General features: G+C 43.8%; 1 protein-coding gene across 2 annotated transcripts in view; it reads left to right on the top strand.

Moving 5' to 3' along the window:
* Positions 1-23538, top strand: part of SLC10A7 (solute carrier family 10 member 7) — a 346730-nt gene that overhangs the window by 62043 nt on the left and 261149 nt on the right. For both annotated transcript variants that reach the window (XM_077279290.1, XM_077279289.1), the window contains exon 2: positions 8229-8311. In XM_077279290.1, coding sequence (XP_077135405.1) covers positions 8229-8311 — 83 coding nt within the window. The remainder of the gene's footprint in view (positions 1-8228; positions 8312-23538) is intronic.

Here is a 23538-nt window from a genome sequence, read left to right as displayed (position 1 = left end):
ACGCATTGCGACGGATTGCAAAAAACGCTAGTGTGAAAGTAGCCTTACCTATTAATTCTTTTTATATTTTGGTAGATAGAGCGTTTCTGAATGCAACAATACCACTTTTTTTTTTTTTTTTTTTTTTTTGCAAAAGGGGGGATTTTGAACTTTTATTTTTTTTATATTTGTAATAACATATATTTTTTTTTATTTAACACTTTTTAATATGTGTAGGAGAATTGATAATCTGCTAAGAGTGTCGGCTGCGGCGCTCATAGCAGATTGGCAATGACAACCACTGGGGTCTCCTACAGACCCTGGGTTGTCATGCCATCGGCGACTGGCAGTCATGTGACAGGAACGCCCATGGACGGAGCTAGTGATGTACTTCTGGCACTATCATGTTAAATGCTGCTGTTAGAGATTGACAGCGGCATTTAACATGAATGAAAGCACAAGACCCAATACATCGTGACCAGCAGTTCGCACTGGTCTTGATGAGGAGAATGGGTTGGAGTTAGTTTCTCCTGATCATGAAGAGGCAAACTGCAGATCTGCTACTATTCAGATGTATGAGCACTGTTTCTGTTTACAGCTAACCGGCCTGCTGATTGTCGGCCCTTCACTGATGACCTATCCAATGGAAAAGTCATCAGCATCAAAGTAGTCGACAACCCTTGTTATCTATAACTAATTATCCTCTGCTCATCTACATGTACTAGCAATACGGCTTTTGGATACTAGGAAAAAAATGAGACGCTTAGCTATTCATATTGACATGGTTTAGCACTACAGTGTGCAACTTTTTTGTTTATTGTACATGGAGGTAGCTGCTCCTGGTTGGCACCTGTTCACATTAGCTTGGAAGTGCCAGTCAGTCTTTTTGTTATCTATATGTACTGTTAACATGTTGACTCCATGCCCCAGTTAGCAGGCTGTCCCCGAATGCTCCTCACCAGACCTGCCACAGTATGACATTTTTTTAATTACTAAAAGTTGTGGTTTAGTAGTAGCCACTATTTGTCGGTAGGCAAAGCCAGTTTTGAAAGCATTATGGAATAGCTAATGGTGCATTGAAAGTACAGCGTTAGACCACTTCTCCGGATTATAAATGGGCTTTGCTTTTAGTCGTAACCCAGTGGATTACTGCTGTGTGTATACCTATAATGGTCCTGCCATGCTTCTGCTCACTGTGGTTGCAAGGTCCCCTCCGGTCACTGTGCTATGCAGAGCTTGTCGCATCGGACTCTTTTCCTTGTACTTCATCCCACTTTCCATGCACACAATACAATTCCTTCTTACTTCTGGGAGATGCCACCCACTCAGATGCCGCTAGTGAGAATATTACACTCTGGCACAGGGCCCGGTGCCCCCTTCCTCATATTTTCTCTAAATTACCTATCTGAATTGCAGTCATTGTTATTTTCCAGTCATCTACTATTCTAATATAATTGCAATGTTTTGGAACAAACTGCCTATGAAAACAGTATCTTTAAAAAAAAAATAAACACTCAAAATGCATGTTCCAAATTATGCACAGCAGAGTTTTCCACCTTGTTTTTTTTTTTTTTTTTATTTTGACCAAAAAAATGGTCAACTGTGAAGTTGTAAGCAATATCAGCTTATTACAAAATGAAATCAAACAGTTTTCAAGTGAAAAGTTTATTCTAGGTGATGTTACATTTGCACATAGGACCCCTTGTTCGAAAGAAGCTTCTGAACTCTCTCGTCCGTTGAATTTGTCAGTTTTTGGATGGTTTCTGCTTCAATCGTTTTGCATGTGGACAGAATACCCTCCCAGAGCTGTTGCTTAGATGTGAACTGCCTCCCGCCATCATAGACACTCCTTCTGATGATGTTTCAGAGGTTCTCAATGGGGTTGAGGTCAGGGGAAGATGGTGGCCACACCAGAAGTTTGTCCTTTTTTATGCCCATAGCAGCCAGAGATGCAGATGTGTTTTTTGCAGCATGAGACGGTGCATTATCATGCATGAAAATGATCTTGCTGCGGAAAGCACGGTTCTTCCTCTTGAACCATGGCAGGAAGTGTTGTTTTAGAAACTCCACATTGATTATGGAGTTAATCTTTACCCCTTCAGGGATCATAAAGGGGCCGACAATCTCTCTCCCCATGATTCCAGCCCAAAACATTACTCCACCTCCTCTTGTTGGCGCCTTAGCCATGTTTTCATGGGGTGTCCATCAACCAGCCATCCTCCACTCCATCCATCTGGACCATCGAGCGTTGCACGGCACTCATCGGTGAACAAAACAGTTTGGAAGTCAGTCTTCATGTATCGTTTGGCCCACTGGAGCCGTTTCTGCTTGTGTGCAGTGGATAGAGGTGGTCGACAGGATGGCTTACGCACAGCTGCAAACCTCTGAAGGACCCTGCATCTTGTTGTTCTGGGGACGTTGGAGGCACCAGCAGCTTCAAAAACTTGTCTGCTGCTATGACAAGGCATTTTTGCAGCTGCTCTTTTAACCTTACGCAATTGCCTGTTGGAAAGAGTCCTCAATTTTTCCTTATCAGCACGCACACGTGTGCTGGGAATCAGCTACATACTTCTTGATTGTGCGATGATCACGATGAAGTGTCTTGGCAATGTTGATTGTAGTCATGCCTTGACCTAAATACTCCACAATTTGTTGCTTCTCAGCAGCCGACACATCCTTTTTCTTTCCCATTTTGGCAAAAAATGTAGGCTACTTAATAATGTGGAACAGCCTTCTTAAGTGGTCTTGCCTTTATTTGGACACACCTGCCAAACTAATTTGCACAGGTATCTACAATTGCTTTCAGTGATATAAAGAGCCCTGACACACATCACCATCACTGAGTTTAACTGAGTTTAACCCTAGAACGCTTACATTTTTGCTATTATCTGCAAAATTACTTTAGTTAGAATTTTGAAACTCCAGGTATTCCTCAAGTATGTCGTTGTTGATAATATCCAGTTGTTCATATAATTTTTTTCATAGGCATTATGGTGTAACAATGCTTGTTTGGTGAAAACTACATCTGTACGAATTGGGGGCCTTTTAGGCCCCCGCTATTTTTATCATGTTCTCAGTAGTGTTTGTGTCTCAAGTTACTTTATTTGTACTCAGTAATGCTGGTGGAGGGGCCAGGGTGTGGATAATAACATGTGAGGATGTCCTGTGATTTTTGGAGGGAGTGATAAGGCCATGACATCACCTCAGGTCCTTCGGAACACAGTAATGAGCTGTGTATAGAGTACTGAGGACAGTATACACTGTGAGCTAATTGCTGAAGGACCTGTGATAAGATAAGCTGTTGAGAGGAAATCTGATTCATTTTCAGCTTGCAAAGGCTAGAGGCGGCAATGTCAGTGGGCAGATATGAGGAAATTAGAAGAATCATTCACTTTGATGATAAGCGAACTCGTGCAGCGAGGTTTGAAACAGACAAATTAGCCCCTATCAGTTATATCTGGAACATATTTATCAAAAACTGCACAAAACTTTACAATCCTAGGACTAATGTTACTGTGGATGAGCAACTTGTACCGTTCAGAGGACGCTGTAAGTTCATACAATACATGCCCAGCAAGCCAGCCAAGTACGGAATAAAAATCTTCTGGATGTGTGATTCTGCAAATTATTATGGCGTAATCTACTGTGGCAAAGAGCTTGGTGCACCAGTACAGAAGGATCTGAAATAGTCAAAACTCTTGCTGTTCCAATATTCAATTCAGGTAGAAACATTACCATGGACAATTATTTCACCAATGTTGAACTAGGCAATTTTCTGCTTGCAAAAGCTATTACACTTGTTGGTACTATAAAGCAAAACAGATGAGAAATTCCAGAAGCACTCAAACACAATCGTCAGCGAGCACTTTATGAGAGTGTCTTTGGATTCAATAACAAAGCGACTTTGGTATCTTACAAGGCGAAGGAGAAATCTGTAATTTTACTCAGTACCATGCATCACGATTGCAGTGTTGACAGCAATGACAAAAAATTGAAACCAGAAATCATCCTGCATTACAATACAACAAAAGGAGGTGTAGATAAAATGGATGAGATGGTGGGAGAATATTTCTGTAAGAGGCAAACAAAACGATGGCCTGTAGTACTATTTTCAAATATGCTTGATGGAGCAGCCCTAAATTCATTCATTATTTATACCGAAACTCATCCGGAATTTCATGCACAGAGGAAGGACGCATATTCTTGAAGGACCATTGTCATGAACTTGTAATGCCTCACATGATAGAGCGAAGCGACTTGAAATGCTTGCCAAAGCAAACTAAAGAAGCAATGAAACGGTGTGGCGTAGTTTCAGATTATTCCAGAGCCAGGAGAAAGAAAACGAAAGCGTTGTTTCATGTGTCCAAGAAACATAGAGAGGAAAACTGAGCGACATTGTTCCACTTGTAAGGAAACTGTTTGCAAAGAACACTCTTCTGAAAAAATAACTTGTCAGAATTGTTTGGAAGACTAATATAATAGAAAAGAAAGTTAGAATAAAAATGTAGCTGCAGCTAGTTTGCTATAGATTTCTATGCGTTTTTGTGTGTTTTCATGTCTTTGTGTGAAATTTGGGGGAAAAAAAAGATTTTTTTGGTGTTTTCTGTGAAAAATTATAATTAAACTTTTGTCCACTATTCATATTTTATTGAGCAATTTTGAAATAAACTTGTGAAAGTTATTTAAGTGTGTTTTTCTACATTATGTGCATGGGGGCCTAAAAGGCCCCCAATACGTTAATATGTATATTTTTAACGTCATGCGATCTAGGGTTAAATGACAGACAAAAAAATTCTAACCTTATCACTCGTAAACTCTTTGTGCATAATAATTTGGAACACAGTGTAATTCCATGGTGCTGTACATGAGAAAGGGGTTACATACAGGGTTATAGACAGGGCTGGACTGGCCATCTGGCAATTCTGGCAAATGCCAGAAGGGCCTGTCTGGCCATGGGCTGCCTTGTCTGCTAAGTTGTTAACAGAATTGGTGTTCTCAAGACACTCATACTGTTAAGAGTTTCGACAAAGCACAAAGTCGCTGACTCCATCACTTATCCCAGCAGGTCAGGGGAATCATTAGAAATATTGGTCTTGTAGTAAATCTTCCTTTCCTCCATCCAAGGTAATATTAGTAATATATCCAATCTGGTTCATGGGGACGGGGACAACATGGGCTTTTGTGATTTCAAATGCCAGGGCTGAATTTCTGCCCCAGTCCGTTCCTGGTTATAGATATCATTTACAGTACACAAATTTCCAATGACTGACTGGTACAGAGGGGAGAGGACGCTGTCCTTTCAGATTTACTGCTTATTTCCATGTGGTTGCTGACAAGAATTTATTTGTGGAGATATGTACTTCTACATGTTACTTCACCAAATATGTAAATTTGCCCTTCAAGGGAGCAGTATCAGAATTTCTTCTGTGAGAACATTTACTTTTTCCCCTCTCTAATCCTGACCAATCATAAGAAAGTAGCATCATGTATGGAGGAAACATGCAAAAGACCACAGAGAATATGAAGAGACCTTTTCAGCCTGATCTGACTACACTTAATGTCTTATTTGACCACACTGGGAACCCCTTCCTCCTGTTGCCTCCAGTCATTACAGCATCAGCTAAGGAGGAGAGCTGCAGCATGGGAGCATCAGGGCAATGAAGTTCATAGCAGCAGCATTTTCCACATGCAATGCTCTGTACATAATACAGGTGTTGGGTAGAGATGGGCTGACACCTGGAAGTTCGAGTTCGGCCAAACAGTTACAAAAAGTTCAGGTACCAGAATAGTACCCATACGCAAACCCGAACCCGGACCCCATTCACTTGATGGGGGCCCGAACATCAAGTGCTTCCCAGGTTGTCAGGTGTATGACCGCGTCGCAAACGCCACTTCTGATCAGCGGTAAAATCGCCGCCGGTTAGACAGCCTCGGTTCCCATGCTGTCAAAAGACAGCATGAGCACTCAGCTGTGATCGGAGGTATAAGGCCATGTGCACATGTTGCGGAAAAAAACGCGCGGAAACGCTGCGGTTTATTTTCCGCAGCATGTCAGTTCTTTGTGCGGAATCCGCAGCGGTTTGACACCTGCTCCATATTAAAAAAACGCAGGTGTAAAACAGAATCCGCACAAAAACCGCAGTAAATCCGCGGTAAAACCACAATAAATCCGCAGGAAAAAGGCAGTTTTTTTTGCCCTGCGGATTTATCAAAATCAGTGCAGAAAAATCCACAGACCAGTCCGCAGCGTGTGCACATAGCCTAAAGTTATACCAGTTTACCTCCGGTCACTGGTGTCAACTGATGGGGCTACTGATCCCATCATCTGACACCTGCTGCCTCTAATAACGTCGAGAGCAGGAGCGGCGGGAGTATTCATCAGTCACTCGTGTGCTGTAAAGAAATAATTAAAAAAAAAAAAAAAAAAAAATGGTGTGGGTTCCCCCATATTTTGATAACCAGCGAGGCAAAACTCACAGCTGGGTCCTGCAACCCTCAGCTGTCAGCTTCAGCAAGGTTGGTTATCAAAAGTAGAGGGGTCCCCATGCCGTATTTTTAAATAAAATAAAAAATACTTGGGAACCCACACTATTTAAAAAAAAAAAAAAAAAAAATATTATTTACAGAGCAATGAGTACATTTGACAGTGTGGGAACCACGGTGTTTGTCGCACTGTCATGCACATGACAAACACAGACTTCCTGTTGAAGCCTGTTTTCGGTGTCCATGCCTGAACAGTAGACGTTTGGTACGGACGTTGAACTTTACTGTTTGGGTTCGCCCATCTCTTGTGTTGGGCAAGAAGGAGATTGACTGACTGTATGCCCCGATACCTGTGTGAGGGTCCAGAGCCTTGTAGTAGTGAAAGATCCTTTTTAAAGTAAAAATCTGATTTTAATAATAAAATCATTTTGTGATGACCTTTCCATCTGCGGAGTTGATGAGAAATAGGACTATTTTTCTTTGGATTTTGAGTGTTCATGTTTGCTTTAATACATCCATTTCTCATAAGGACGAACCAACCAAGTTGGGAGTCCAGAACATGGATGAATTATTACCGCACCAGGATTATATGAATGTGTAAGGACTCATTCAGACTTCAGTTTCTCTTGTACAGGTGCTATACACGTTTTTCATGGTTAGCACTCATACTTGCGATAGTCTATGGGAGGGTTCACATGTCCGATTTTAATTACCGGTAATTTTTTTTTCTCTCTCCTCAGTCGGCAAAAAAACACAGAGACTTGTCTGATATTGATCCGAGTGTTGGATCAAACTTCCCTATGGATCCATGAGAAATATAGGACAGCACTGAGATGCCGTTAGCGTGCTGATTGTTTGATAGAAGCTTGTGAAACGTCCATCAGTTTTATTTGGTTTTTTTTCATACGAGAAAATCAAATGAAACTCAGGTAAAAAACTGACACTGCCCAAGCTCTGATAAACTCTTAAAAGAAACATTGAAACGCAGACTGATTTTTGCACATTAGAATAATTTCTTATGTGTAAAGACCCCCTAAGGCCTGTTTTCGGTTATCGTTTTTTTTTTTTTAATGTACTAGAAAAACAGACTGAATTTCATCAGTTTTATCAGTTTTTCACTGATGGAAAAAAAAAATGTTTCTTTACCTTCTGCCTGTTACTTCACCTCCACCTTTCTACTGGATATGACCCTGTTTGTGCTTCTTGCCCCTCTTCCGCCACCCTCCTGTTTTCTAGTGAAACGCAGCGCTGTCCAATTTTTTTTTTTTTCCCCTCTCCACAGATCCGTTGACTTTCATTGCCTTGTTTGATCCAACACAATTAATATCTGATACGTCTCCACGATTTTTACAAGGACCACTCGGTCCGTAAAAAATCAGGTGACCAGCCCCCTAGATTGTCACAGGTACGATTTTCTATCCTTGGAATAAGCACACCACTCGTACGTGGAAAACTGACATGTGAATGAGCCCTAGCTGTGTTTGGTAATGGAATTTGTTCGCAATTCTATTTTAACAATTTCTCAAGTACATGAATGGAACAGCTAAATTACTGTAATTTGATGCCATGGATAAAAATGTAGTTTATGCTGTGAGTAACCCTAAAACAATTGTAGGCTTATACTGTGATTATTCAGCCAATTTCAATACAGTGACATTGGAAAGAGCATTAGATTGTGTACTGCTGTCTTACTACTGTGATCTGCCCCCACAATAATTACTACGTGTAAAATGTGATACTAATTGTTGGTTTCTCTTTTCTTATAGGACCATTGAAGCCAGAAATCACCATAACATATATTGCTGTGTCTGCTATTTTCTTTAATAGTGGGCTGTCGTTAAAAACAGAGGTAGAGTATATAAAATTGTCTAAAGTTATACTGGGCATTTGGACTCTGGTATTTTGATAATAGTCAGTGTTGTATTGATGGGAAACTTTATATCAGAACTAAGCCACGGCAATGTCCTATGGAAATTGATGAATCGATGAGCAGTTCGTAGAAGACCACTTACCGTATATACTCGAGTATAAGCCGACCCGAGTATAAGCCGACCCCCCTAATTTTGCCTCAAAAAACTGGGAAAACTTATTGACTCGAGTATAAGCCTAGGGTGGGAAATGCAGCAGCTACCGGTGAATTTCAAAATTAAAAATAGATGCTCCATACCGTTCATTATGGCCCCATAGATGCTCCATATAAAGCTGTACCACATATAATGCTCTGCACCGTTCATTATGGCCCCATAGATGCTCCTTATAAAGCTGTGCCACATATAATGCTCTGCACCGTTCATTATGGCCCCATAGATGCTCCACATAAAGCTGTTCCCCATATAGAATGCTCTGCACCGTTCAGTATGGACCCATAGATGCTCCACATAAAGCTGTGCCATATATAATGCTCTGCACCGTTCAGTATGGCCCTATAGATGCTCCACATAAAGCTGCCCCATATATAATGCTCTGCAGTTCATTATGGCCCCATAGATGCTCCATAGAAAGCTGTGCCATATACAAAGCTCTGCATCGTTGATTATTGCCCCACAGAAAGCTGTGCCATATACAATGCTCTGCACCGTTGATTATTGCCCCATAGAAAGCTGTGCCATATACAAAGCTCTGCACCGTTCATTATTGCCCCATATAAATCTGTGCAATATATAATGATGCTGCTGCTGCAATAAAAAAAAAAAAAAAATGACATACTCACCTCTCTTGCTTGCAAGCTCCTCAGCGTCCCGTCTCGGCGTCTCTCCGCACTGACTGTTCAGGCAGAGGGCGGCGCGCACACTAGTACGTCATCGCGCCCTCTGACCTGAACAGTCAGAGCAAGAGGACGGGAAGACGGAGCAGCGCCCGGCGTGTGGAACGCGGACAGGTGACTATGAGATACTTACCTGCTCCCGGCGTCCCTGGCTCCTTATCCCGGACAGCTGGTCTCCGGGTGCCGCAGCCTCTTCCTCTGTCAGCGGTTACCGCTGATTAGAGGAATGAATATGCGGCTCCACCCCTATGGGAGTGGAGTCCATATTCAAAACTTTAATGAGCGGTCCCACGTGACCGCTGAACAGGGGAAGAGCTGCGGCACCGAAGACCGTGGGACGGGCAGGGGGAGCGCCAGGAGCGCCGGGACTAGGTGAGTATGCGACACGCTCTCTCCCCCTTACCCGCTGACCCCGCCGCCGACAGTGACTCGAGTATAAGCCGAGAGGGGCACTTTCAGCCCAAAAATTTGGGCTGAAAATCTCGGCTTATACTCGAGTATATACGGTATATTGAATCATGGTGTCACAAAGCCAACACAGTGGGGGGATTTATCATATGGTTATCAGAATTTAGGAGCATTGTGCATTAGTTTTAGTTTTTAAATACATTTCTAAAAGTTTCCATCCTTTTGGAAGCATTTTACGCCAAGTCCATCATTTTTTATTTTCCTTGACATGCGACTTGACATGCAAGTTTTTTTTTTTTTTTCATTTATGCACAAAAAATTGCAAAATCACACCAGTAGGGGAAGTGCTTTGAAAAGTGGAAAACATTTCTAGACACAGATCTTACAACTGAAGATGCAAATTTATCACACACTAGATGGCAGCCCGATTCTAAAGAATCGGGAGTCTAGAATCCATATATACTTTATTTATTCAAATGTAAGAATAATACAATTAATAAATAATAGTAAGAAAGAACAAAAAATGGCTGCACTCACCAGCTCTTGACAATTCTTGTTATTTAAGGTACAGTTACACAGGATCCATGAACATGCTTATGAGGGGAGTGATGAAAGACATCAGACAACAACTTTGCGTGTTGTGGCAAATGCCACAACAACGGTTCTTTGCTTAAGAACAATAATGTAAATAATAAATAATATGTATCAATAACTATGTATATTGGTATGTTCTATGACATTTTAAAATATTTCATTATGTGGAAAAGCTCTTAGTACCCATACTGGCGCATACTTGTGTGCCCATCAGGTATTTTCACAGTAAAATTTTCACAGGTGGGGCCCCTCGTCCTCCGATTTGGTGGGCGGGGACCCTCGGCCTCCGCTTTGGTGGGCGGGGCCGCTCGGCCTTCGATTTGGTGGGCGGGGCTCCTCGGCCTCCGATTTGGTTGGCGGGGCCCCTCGGCCTCCGATTTGGTTGGTGGGGCCCCTCGGCCTCCGATGTGGTGGGCGGGGCCCCTCGGCCTCCGCTTTGGTGGGCGGGGCCAGGCCCCTCGGCCTCCGATTTGGTTGGCGGGGCCCCTCGGCCTCCGATTTGGTTGGCGGGGCCCCTCGGCCTCCGATTTGGTTGGCGGGGCCCCTCGGCCTCCGATTTGGTTGGCGGGGCCCCTCGGCCTCCGATTTGGTTGGCGGGGCCCCTTATCCTCCGATTTGGTGGGTGGGGACCCTCGGCCTCCAATTTGGTGGGCGGGGACCCTCGGCCTCCAATTTGGTGGGCGGGGACCCTCGGCCTCCGATTTGGTGGGCGGGGACCCTCGGCCTCCGATTTGGTGGGCGGGGACCCTCGGCCTCCGATTTGGTGGGCGGGGACCCTCGGCCTCCGATTTGGTGGGCGGGGACCCTCGGCCTCCGGTTTGGTGTGTGCTCTGCCTGGGGCCACTGTGCTCTGCCTGTGCTCTGCCTGGGGCCCCTGTGCTCTGCCTGGGGCCCCTGTGCTCTGCCTGGGGCCCCTGTGCTCTGCCTGGGGCCCCTGTGCTCTGCCTGGGGCCCCTGTGCTCTGCCTGGGGCCCCTGTGCTCTGCCTGGGGCCACTGTGCTCTGCCTGGGGCCCCATGTTCTGCCTGGGGCCACTGTGCTCTGCCTGGGGCCCCATGTTCTGCCTGGGGCCCCTGTGCTCTGCCTGGGGCCCCTGTGCTCTGCCTGGGGCCACTGTGCTCTGCCTGGGGCCCCATGTTCTGCCTGGGGCCACTGTGCTCTGCCTGGGGCCCCATAAGCTGCCTGGGGCCCCTGTGCTCTGCCTGGGACCACTGTGCTCTGCCTGGGGCCCCATATGCTGCCTGGGGCCCCTGTGCTCTGCCTGGGGCCACTGTGCTCTGCCTGGGGCCCCATATGCTGCCTGGGGCCACTGTGCTCTGCCTGGGGCCCCATGTTCTGCCTGGGGCCCCTGTGCTCTGCCTGGGGCCCCATATGCTGCCTGGGGCCCCTGTGCTCTGCCTGGGGCCCCATATGCTGCCTGGGGACCCTGTGCTCTGCCTGGGGCCCCATATGCTGCCTGGGGCCCCTGTGCTCTGCCTGGGGCCCCTGAGCTCTGCCTGGGGCCCCATGTTCTGCCTGGGGCCCCTGTGCTCTGCCTGGGGCCCCGTGCTCTGCCTGGGGCCACTGTGCTCTGCCTGGGGCCACTGTGCTCTGCCTGGGGCCCCATATGCTGCCTGGGGCCCCTGTGCTCTGCCTGGGGCCCCATATGCTGCCTGGGGCCCCTGTGCTCTGCCTGGGGCCCCTGTGCTCTGCCTGGGGCCCCTGTGCTCTGCCTGGGGCCCCATAGGCTGCCTGGGGCCCCTGTGCTCTGCCTGGGGCCACTGTGCTCTGCCTGGGGCCCCATATGCTGCCTGGGGCCCCTGTGCTCTGCCTGGGTGTAGGACACTGGTGATGTCACTTATCTCCGGACATTAGGCTCCGGACATTAGGCTCCGGACATTAGGCTCCGGACATTAGGCTCCGGACATTAGGCTCCGGACATTAGGCTCCGGACATTAGGCTCCGGACATTAGGCTCCGGACATTAGGCTCCGGACATTAGGCTCCGGACATTAGGCTCCGGACATTAGGCTCCGGACATTAGGCTCCGGACATTAGGCTCCGGACATTAGGCTCCGGACATTAGGCTCCGGACATTAGGCTCCGGACATTAGGCTCCGGACATTAGGCTCCGGACATTAGGCTCCGGACATTAGGCTCCGGACATTAGGCTCCGGACATTAGGCTCCGGACATTAGGCTCCGGACATTAGGCTCCGGACATTAGGCTCCGGACATTAGGCTCCGGACATTAGGCTCCGGACATTAGCTCTGGACAAAGCCACGGAAGTTGGCACAAATTGCAGGAAGTAGTATTCTAGGCAATTATATATTAGATGCTAATCGCATGCAACAAGACAACTAGAAGCAAAACTGACATAAAAGATGCCTCATAAACAATTTCCTGCTTTTGTCTCGATCATATCGGCTAAGGAACTTAATTAATTTTTTTTTAAAATTGCATTTTTACATGATGCACATACTTGATACATGTGTGAAGACAGAATTGCAGCATCTCACACCACTGATGCGTTTTAGAACTCAAGGGTTATTATTAAAGTAGCAGTCCAGGTTGTCTTTTTTTTTTTCTATTTTATTCATCCTGTCTCTAGTCCCCAAATACGTGTAATTCTACTAATCTTTCCGTATTTAGTTTTTTTTCTATCTGGAGTTTCATAGTATAGTGAGGTCATAGGGTTTCATGATAAATAAGGTGATAATTGGGAATTATATGGCTTTATGTTCACTGAATGTTTTCACCATCTAAATTAATAAAAGTTTCTGTATGAAAGTGTATGAAAGAGTGTATGTGCTATACCACTGAAGATATCCCCCAGGTTATGGACAGAAACCCCTATCGAAGATACTGATGATGACTTCCCAGCTCCTGTCTACACTTACGGTAGTTCTCCTTCCAATGAGTGCATTAACCATCTGTGTGCTGTCCGTATGCAAAATGGGTGCCATACAGACAGCACACTTTCCAATGCAAGTAATTGAGGTAGTTCACAAAAACGTTTTTAAACACTGACCCGGACATTTTGGCCTGAATGTTAACAATAAAAAAAAACACGCCATGCACTACTTCTACTATATAATTGTCTAAGGGTCACTTCCGTCTTTCTGTGTGTCTGTAATGGAAATCCCAAGTCGCTGATTGGTCGTGGCTGTTATGCCGCTACCAATCAGCGACGGGCACAATCCGGCGGCAAAATGGGCGCTCCTTACTCCCCGCAGTCAGTGCCCGCTCCATACTCCCCTCCAGTCAGCGCTCACACAGAGTTAATGGCGTTAGCAGACCGCGTTAAGCCGCGGTGTAACGCACTCCATTAACGCTGCTATTAACCCTGTGTGACCAACTTTTTACTATTGATGCTGCCTATGCGGCATCAATAGTAAAAAGATCTAATGTTAAAAATAATTAAAAAAATAAAAAATCGTTATATACTCACCGTCCGTCGACACCCCCACCCCCACCCCCGGATCAGGAACAGGCCTTTCCCGCTCCTCGCGACGCTCCGCTGACCGCTCCATGCATTGCGATCTTGCGAGATGATGACGTAGCGGTCTCGCAAGACCGCTACGTCATCATCTTCCGAGACCGCAATGCACTCTTGGGACCGGAGTGCGCGAGGAGCATCGGTAAACGCTTCGCCTGGATCCGGGGCCCAACGGAAGGTGAGTATATCACTATTTTTTTTATTTTAATTCTTTTTTTTTAACAGGGATATGATGCCCACATTGCTATATACTACGTGGGCTGTGCAATATACTACGTGGGCTGTGCAATATACTACGTGGGCTGTGCAATATACTACGTGGGCTGTTATAAACTACGTGGCTGTGTTATATGCTATGTGGGCTGTTATACACTCCGTGGGCTGTGCTATATACTACGTGGCTGTGCTATGTACTACGTGGGCTGTGCTATATACTCCGTGGGCTGTGCTATATACTCCGTGGGCTGTGCTATATACTCCGTGGGCTGTGCTATATACTCCGTGGGCTGTGCTATATACTCCGTGGGCTGTGCTATATACTCCATGGGCTGTGCTATGTACTACGTGGCTGTGCTATTTACTACGTGGCTGTGCTATTTACTACGTGGGCTGCTATATACTACGTGGCTGTGCAATATACTACGAACAATCACCGACAGGCGCAGTCAGGCCGAATCCTGTGTATTCAATGTATTTTAAAATCTTAATAAATAAACTACATACATATTCTAGAATACCCGATGCGTTAGAATCGGGCTACCATCTAGTTGATTTATATTTCTGCTCACACTTGCTTATTGTAAATCAATGAGTGCTCAAATAACAGATCACGTACAAGTCTTACCATCCATATGTGATCTGTTTTTCACGGATCCACTACAACTATTAACATAGGAAACTGTATTTGGCCTTTATTGTTCATTAAATTGTCCGTATACGGTATATAAAAGCTGGAAGGCCTACGGGTGTACAAAACACAGACAGGTAAAATACAGACATATATGGATGGCATACGATAGCAAATCATCTGTATCTTTTCTGGATGAATAGCAGACGGTTTTGCATGTGTTTGTGTGCCCTGCTGTATAACGTAGGAGGCTGCATATCAGCCTGGCTCATGACTGTGTACTTATAATATATTCCTTAGTGGGACTGCCATTCCCAGACTGACCATGGATTATTTGGCAACCTCATAGGCTTATAAGAGGTTGTAAGTTTGAGTTCTCCTTGGTCAGTCCATGCATTGCTGTCCGTATGTGGATTGTAGTCCTGTCCGTCTGTACCCGAGCTGACCTGCAGTATATTCAATTCCTAGCTGAATTTGGGATTGGCGTCCACTGGATTCCCTCTCGGTGAATGCGCTGTGACTTTTACATTATTCTTTACATTTTTTGATGTTTCTGAATAGTAAACCATTCTTGATCTGCTCAATATTTGTTTCCTATCCACAGTATCGAATGCTCTTCCCCTTTAGTGAACACGCACATGATAGTTTTTCCTCCTTGTACTCTACTTCCTCTACTTGTACTAAGATTAGGTTTCCAGGTTGTTCCTTTCCACTGTTCGCCAGGTGCCCTCATTCCCACTCCCTGTGTAACAACATAGGCTTATAGACTAATTATTATATTGTTTAATTCAATTTCTCGCATGCTCTGCATTTCCCCACTGTGGATCCGAGTCACTAAAATACACTTGAGCATGTTATTGCAGATAGGCAGCGTGTATGGGAATGTTAATGGGTCTGTATCATACAACCGCTACAAATGAAGCTTGGAGACAAATTGCGTTTATTTATCTGAACATCTCAAGAGGACGGTTATTAAAGCACAGCAAAAACCTCCAAATCCTCCAAATGTAATTCATGTACCAACAGGGAAAATGCAGAATGGAAGACGGTATAATAGATGTCAAACAAGAACCAGTCTCAGAAATGAAAAGTTAAATATTTGTGCAAGAAATACATGCATGTCTTTATTTCTACGCCATTCTCTTGTTCTATTTCCCATGCTGTTTGTTTTAATATATCCTGAAAGCATTTTATATCCTTGCATCCTGGAAATCTATATTTTGTTAGACACCGTGGGGCCTCCACTTAGAGTCAGATTGGTGTAATGAAGGCATCAGCTGTAGCTTGTTTTGTTGTACATAAATACATCAGGATCAGGTGCGTCATATTTCCTGACTTGTGCGTCGTTGTTCCATAAGGAAGTGCCCGGATACATGCATTTCATACATTTTTACCATCCGAGCAGGTTTCTTTCTTGGACACTGTTGTCTTCTCAGGAGGAGACAGTTGTACTTAGCCCACCAATCTGTTCTCATATTTGTGATGTGTTCTCGTACTAGGGAATACCCACTAATGGTCTAGTGCTATTAAAGGGGTCCCATTACTAGATCACAACATAGGCTGCATACAGAACAAGTCACAAATCTACGTCCATTTGGCTGTGTACTTTATTACAAAAAAAAACCACCTTGATATTAAAATGCTCATTTAGTAAGAGGATTATATGGCCATTCTGCTATTAATTTTCAGAGTAAATACACCACTCTCATCAGAGAGATGTACTTAATAAGGTGTACTGTGAAAAATCCTCTAAATATACATGAGAGATAACAAGAATTATGGAAAGTATATTAACAAATGTTAAGAAGTAAAAAGAATAGCACTATGAAGCCCTGCGTTTCATCATTTTTCATCTGGTTTCTATCTGTTTTAACAGTGATACCAGATTTACAATAACGACCCAGCATGCACGATTCCGAATGGTCACTTGATGACACCAGCACACCCGACTACATGAGAACATAGTGGGAGGGTTGTGCTCAATTGTCAATCGGTAAAAAATAAGTAGCAGAGAAAGTCAAATGAAAGAAATACACCGACGACCTGACCTGACCTGACCTGATGAACACCGTAAACTTGCTCTCTTGGCTGAGTGAATTTCTTTACTGTAGGAAGAAAAAAAATAAGATTCCCTGCTTTTATTTCAACAGGACAAAAGGATTGGGCATATTGAAATCCAACGTGCCTTCTTCCTGCCGACACCTGCCTTGGATCATAGGAAGGCATTACATACATCCAATCATCATTTCATCCCTCTGAAATCAATAAGCTTCTATCCAATGTGTATGGCCAGCCTAGAGTATGTGTAGGATCATCCGCTGGCTACCCTATACATAAGCAGCTGCCCTATACTAATCAATTCAGTTCTGCAGGTCCTAAATCTGAAAGAGGGGTTTGCGGGAAAAGTCCTTTTGTCTATATTTTCACGCTCCACTAAATCTAAGAGACATATTTTAAGAAAAGTATGGGTGATCATAATAAAACAATAGTGGTTACTCAGTGCTGCTGATCTTATAACACTTTTTGTGCAGTAACTGGGGGGATTTTTATGTTTAATCTCTTTTATTAAAGTATTAAAATAGTACAACATATCACAAATACAAACATACATATAGACTAAAGTAGTTACAAAACTTCTCCAAAATAGTACGTGTTTTTTACTTCACGCAAATATGGTATCATCACAGAATCATATTTATTAGTTTTTGCTGTATAGTCCGGTTCACTATGTAATTTCGCCGGAATTTTCTGGAGAGTTTCAAATATGTACATTTTTGGAAAGGCTATGGTATAAGCAATAAGAAAAACAATGTTTCCATTTGCCCCGAGTCCTAAGTGGCCGCCATCTTGGATTTTACAAAATGGCTGATTTACATCGATTTTCGTTAATATCTCAGCTTGTAAGTAACGTAAAACTTAAATTTTGACAGCTAAACATACATTTTGAGTACTAAGAAATGCAGTGGTATCCAAATAAATACTCTATATACGACTACAAATTGTATCGGTTTATATTTGAACAAATTTTCGAACTCGAAAAGCAGAGAGTTAATGTTTTTAACTTTTGAACAACCAGAGTGTCTTTACATATCGCCACCATCACTGTCATCATCAGTTTCATATTTGGTCTGAGTGTCCTCGTCATTCATACACTCGCTGTCACACTGACAAAGATCGGTACAGGATAAGTTATTTTTTCGGCACGAACACCTTGAAGAAGAACAGTCATGTTTGCATTGACAACTAATCATCTCGATTATTGCTTTTGGAGCTGGAAGAACATCTGTCATGGTTGGTTTCAACTGTCCATCCAACCCTTTGTGATAGCCATTCTTCTCGGGATCCAGCTGAGAATCCTGCAAAGCAATGTTAGCTTGTCCCCACACTCTGGCTTGGATATGGACTCTGAGGACATGTTGTTTTAGAGCTCCGAGTGTAGGAGGTAACCTGTCACTTTCTGCCATATGCTTGCAAAATAGATGCCATCGCAGTTCGGGAATATTCTTAATAAAAATGCCTTTTGGAGAGTAAGCAAAACATACGAAGGTAGCAAGAGTTGACAACATAGTTTCGCTCACTTCTTTTTCAGTCGAAAGCATCTGCAGAGAACTGATTACATCTGGTGTTGCGTTCATGTAAGCTTGCAGCCAGATTGCTTTGCCAATTCGAGAGAACCTTCCAGTTGTGTCAGCACCAGTGAATGCATGGAAGGCTGTCAAAGCCTTTGCTCTGTCTGCCCCTATGACTCGCCTTATTGGCTCTATCTCGATCATCCCAGAGACCATTGAAATCGATGTATTCTTCAGCATGAGGTCATAGTTAGCTATGACCAACACCAGTACATCGGTATCAGGGGAGAAGAAAACCATCCTTGCATCCGGTGGGTTTCGTTGTGTTGCCAAGACAGCTTGGTAGATCAACAGTGTGTCTGCTTCTTCGTGATTGTTGTCGTCGAAAACTAAGTTTTTGTTGCTCCTGGTACACCCTGAAGAACAAGTGATGACCAGTTTTTGTGATGAACTGTTGAACTCTAGAGTCTTTGCAGCAAGATAGTTGGTCAGGTCAGCCTTTGTCTTGTCATGTGAAAGGAACCTGTTCATTGGAATATGATTAATGTTTGTTTCATCTCTGACCTGGTACTGAATTGGTGCCTTTCCTTTTCTTCTTTTATCCCTGGTAGCATCCTTGAGAGAATTTTCCCTATACGTATCAAACACAAGGATTATTTCATCGTAATTTTCTGTGAGAGACATAAGCCTGTCATTGAAGCAGTAACTGAGATCTTTGACTGTCACTAGTGTTGCCGGTTTCTTGGCCATCTTTTGCAGAAGAACCATTCCATCTACCAGGGCTATCTTGCGACTTGGAGCATCTGATCTTGTGTCCATCCTATCTTCTGGCTGCAGATCTTTCTGTGGAGTTTCTACTATAACCAACTTGTTAAGGAGACTGATCAGTTTTGATTTGTCATGGCATGGTAACATTGTACCATCTGGAGCAAAAAAGGCTCTTGGGGTCAGAGTGAATTCGTAGTTCCCAATGGCCACTTTCTGGTTTATGTCTCTGTTGGACCTTGCCAAAACCATCATTCTTCCATACAAGTCCTTGGTCTCCTTAAGATCAACAGTCTTGTCTCGGAGTTTTACTGTGGTTTTCTTGTTTGCCGACATGAACATCCTGTTGTTCTCCTTCTTTACTGGTGCCCATAGGCTAACATCCCCATTGATTCGCGCCAACACATAGTCTTCATACAGCTTTTGACCTGTCTCATCTGCATTCAGGATCATTTTTACGTACTCATCAGGGATGTAGGCATGGGTGATTACATTGTGCAACTTGTCACCTACAACAGCAAATGGGTTGCCATGTTTCAAAATTGCTTCCTTAATCTTGTCAATAACATGATGACACTTCTTGACTGCACTTGGCCCAAGATCGTGATGCTCTCTGGTTTTGTCACGTTCTAAATCAAACTGTCTGGTATATTCTTTGACAACTCGGGAGAGTTCAGGTGTGGCCATGAAGAATCTCTGACGAGCATTGGCATTGTTCGAGATGCCGACTATGCCAGCATGGATTTTCATCAGCTTGTTCAGATGCTCGCATGCATGGTCCGCCCCAATGGATACAAATGGGATAGCACTTTTCGTGACTGAAATGTTACCCGCTTTCATTTCTTCCCATGTTTGAGGGTGATTTATTTTAAGGTCATGCATGTCCGTGATATACCTTGGCCACAATCGCTTGTATTTCATCCGGTCAAATGCAAAGAAGAGCTTGCTGAGCTGCTCTCCGGCTTGAAGATGAAGCTCAAGGTCTGCATTCCTGGTTGCAGCAACAAATAAAAGGATTGTTTCCACTCGCTGTAGGTAGTTCTGGTAACGCGCTGGTAAGACTGTATCCAAGGATTTTGCACCAACTTCTCATTGCCATTGGAAGACTGACAGAGCATACATAGCTTCCAGTTGATAGGTGCCTCACCTTCACAAGTGACTTCAGTAGCTTGTGGTTTGTCTGTCATGTTCAACTCCTGTAATAAAAGAAAAAAAAAACATGTGATTCCTGTCATTATGTATTATGTCAATACTAATTAATTATAAAAAACTGCTGTAGTAAATATCTAAAACACATCTGCAACTAGTAATATTGCATTTCTTAGCCCTAAAATGTATGTTTAGCTGTCAAATTTTATTTTTATGTTATTTATAAGCTGAGATATTAACGAAAATTGGTTTTACGTCAGCCATTTTGTAAAATCCAATATGGCGGTCACGTGGGACTCGGGGCAAATGGAAACATTGTTTTTCGTATTGCTTATACTATAACCTTTCCAAAAATGTATAGTTTTCAGACTCTCCAAAAAATTCCGGCGAAGGCCTAGATCAATACATAGTGAACCGGGCTAGTATATGTTCCTTGCTCAACTCTTCTATTCTTTCTTAGCATCTCGTATTGTGCACCACCTGTTGCCCCATTTCGATAATTATTTCGCTAAGCGGAAGTCTATTTCCAATTGCTATATTTATCCATAGAATCCGCCCAATATATCATTTATCCCTGACTGCAGCTTGCTTATGGTATAACGTCAGACTTAAAGGAAAGATAAGAAGAAAAGAGGAAAAAGAAAGGAAAAATGAGAAGGGGAAAGGAAGGATCATGCCTCCGCAGCCCTCTGAAACCAGCCCAGGAAAGCCAAGGAGAAACCTCACTGCCGGGAAAGTACCTCCCATTTCTCCATGAGAGCCCCGAAACTCCCAGAGTCCCTAAATAAAATCCAGGGTTGCCATGTCCGCAAGTACCTAGAGTTATCACCCAAAGCCTGTGCAAACAATTCCTCCATATGGTGGATATGTGAGAATTCTGTTAACCATTCAATCATGGACGGAATTTTCGTTGTACGCCAATGTCTAGGTATAACCATGCGGGCTGCCGTCAAGCAAAACCTCAGGAGACTACTTTTTTGTTTGGCTATTGGTCCCGGTAGCATGGACAAGATGGCCATGTGCGGAGTAAGATTTATATCCTCTCCTGATATTTTATTGTAAGTCGAGAATACTTCTCCCCAGAAACTCTTTATCCCTGGACACTGCCACCAAATATGGAACAAAGTTCCCCTTGCGTTCCCACAGCGCCAGCACCCATCCGCCACCAAGGGGAATATGGCATGCAACCTCACAGGATATTGGTACCATCTAGTAAGAATTTTGAAATTCTTCTCTTGGGCATGGCTGGCCGGAGACATCCCATGAGCGCAGCGGTATGCCGATGTGATTTCCCTCTCAGTAAATGTGCATCCCATTTCCGCCTCCCACGCTCTAATATATCCCGGGATAACTGTTGAAGTCTCCTCGTTTAGTAATTTGTACACAAGAGAAATCTGATGCGATGGGGGTGTCTGCTGGGCGAATATCCTCTCAAACTGTGTCAGAGAAGGTGGTGGTACTTCTCCACCAGAAATTCGTCTGACAAATGATTTTAATTGTTCATACTCTAACCAAGATAGTGTACGAGTAGGACATTCGTCTTGTAGCTCGTTGAGAGAGGAAAGACCCTTCTGCGATATTATTTGATATATTCTTTGATTGGATTCCACCCTCCATCCCAAAAACCTCTCGCAGTGAAGGCCTGGTGGAAAATCAGGATTAGCGAATATAGGAGACAATGGGACAGTTGTGCTCATTAATTTTTTCTTATATTTTAGCATGTCCCAACTCTTAAGGATCTCGCCAGCCATCATATCCCGACAACCCTCCCCTATTTTCTCTTTATTTCTGGTCACTATCCACGGTAAATTCCGCAATGGAACTAGGTACCCCTCCTGTTCCAGTCCAACCCATTGTTTGGTCTCCCGTCTATAATGCCAATCAAAAAGATGGATCAATTGTGAGGCCTGGTGGTATGTCTTTAAGTCTGGAAGTCCCGCCCCCCCTTGTGATTTAGGTCTCGTCAATGTTCTGTAACTCAGCCTAGATCTGTTCTGACGCCATATAAAATGTATTAGAGCTGATTTAATAGTCTTAAAAAAACTTCGAGGTGGTGTGATCGGTACCGTCTGGAACACATAAAGGAACCGGGGAAGCACATCCATCTTGAATGTGTTTATGCGGCCAAACCACGAAATCATTTTTTGATCATACTTTTTTAGATCCCTTATAGTTTTATTCAGTAGGGTTTCGTAGTTTAGTGTGTATAGTTTATTTAGATCTGAGGGGACCTGTATGCCCAAGTATTTAATGGCACCAGCCTGCCATTTAAATGGGAAATTCTCCTTTGCCCTATCCACATCTTCCGATGGCAAAGTAATATTAAGTGCCTCAGTTTTGGTGTAGTTTATCTTAAAATTACTGACCTCTCCGTACTTTTTGAATTCAGACATTAATGCAGGTATAGTGATATGAGGTTGGGAGATGTATAGAAGAAGGTCATCTGCATACAATGAAGTTTTATAATGCTTCTGGCCTATCTTGATACCCCATACACTAGGGTTATTTCTTACTGCTACCGCTAAATGTTCCATTGCCACCGTGTACAACAAGGGCGAAAGAGGACACCCCTGTCTTGTTCCATTATGAATCCTAAAGGGGTCCGAGAGCCATCCATTAATTTTAATTGTAGCTGACGGGTTCGTGTATAGGGCCGCAATTTTGTATAAGAATCTGTCCCCCAGCCCTATCTGTCGGAGAGCTGATTGAAGGAAGCTCCACCTCACTCGGTCAAACGCCTTTTCGGCGTCCACCGATATCAGTCCCAGGTGCTTCCGGTAGGTCCTGGCATGAGCGATCAAAGATATAGTCTTCAACACTCCATCACGTGCCTCTCTTCCCTGAACGAAACCCACTTGGTCTGAATGTATGATATATGGTAATAGGGGTGCAAGTCTGTTGGCCAGGATCTTCGCGAATAATTTCATGTCTATATTGATCAGAGAAATTGGTCTATAGTTAGAGACCACTGTTGGATCTTTTCCCGATTTTGGCAATACTGTGATATAGGCCGCCAGAGATTGATGCGTAAACCCTGAGGACTCAGAAATGGAGTTATAAGTCCTTGTCATGTGTGGTGTTAACTGTTCTCTGAAGAGTTTATAAAAGTGGGGGGAAAACCCATCAGGGCCAGGGCTCTTCCCGTTTGGAGTATTTTTTATGGCCTCATCCACCTCTTGTGTCGATATGTCTGCCTCTAGCTCATCTGTTATCTCTGTGGAAAGTCTAGGAAGTGGCGTGTCTGCTACATATTTATCTATTTTAGCTTGTATGTCCCCGGCGTGATTAGCCGAGTGCATACCCTCCAAGTTATATAGCTTCTGATAGTATTCTCGTATTGTTTCTAGAATCTCCCCTGGGTCGTGAGTCTCCGTTCCCGTACGTTTCTGAATTTTTGGAATGTAAGTCGTCTGAGTCCTAGGATGTAATAATCGAGCTAGGGGGCGGTCGCATTTATTGGCCTTATGATAAAGGAGACTTTTAAAATTATTTCTGAATTTCAGC

This window comes from Ranitomeya variabilis, chromosome 1, assembly GCF_051348905.1.
Source record: "Ranitomeya variabilis isolate aRanVar5 chromosome 1, aRanVar5.hap1, whole genome shotgun sequence".
Lineage (NCBI taxonomy): Eukaryota > Metazoa > Chordata > Amphibia > Anura > Dendrobatidae > Ranitomeya > Ranitomeya variabilis.
This window is presented reverse-complemented; position numbering and strand designations above follow the sequence as displayed.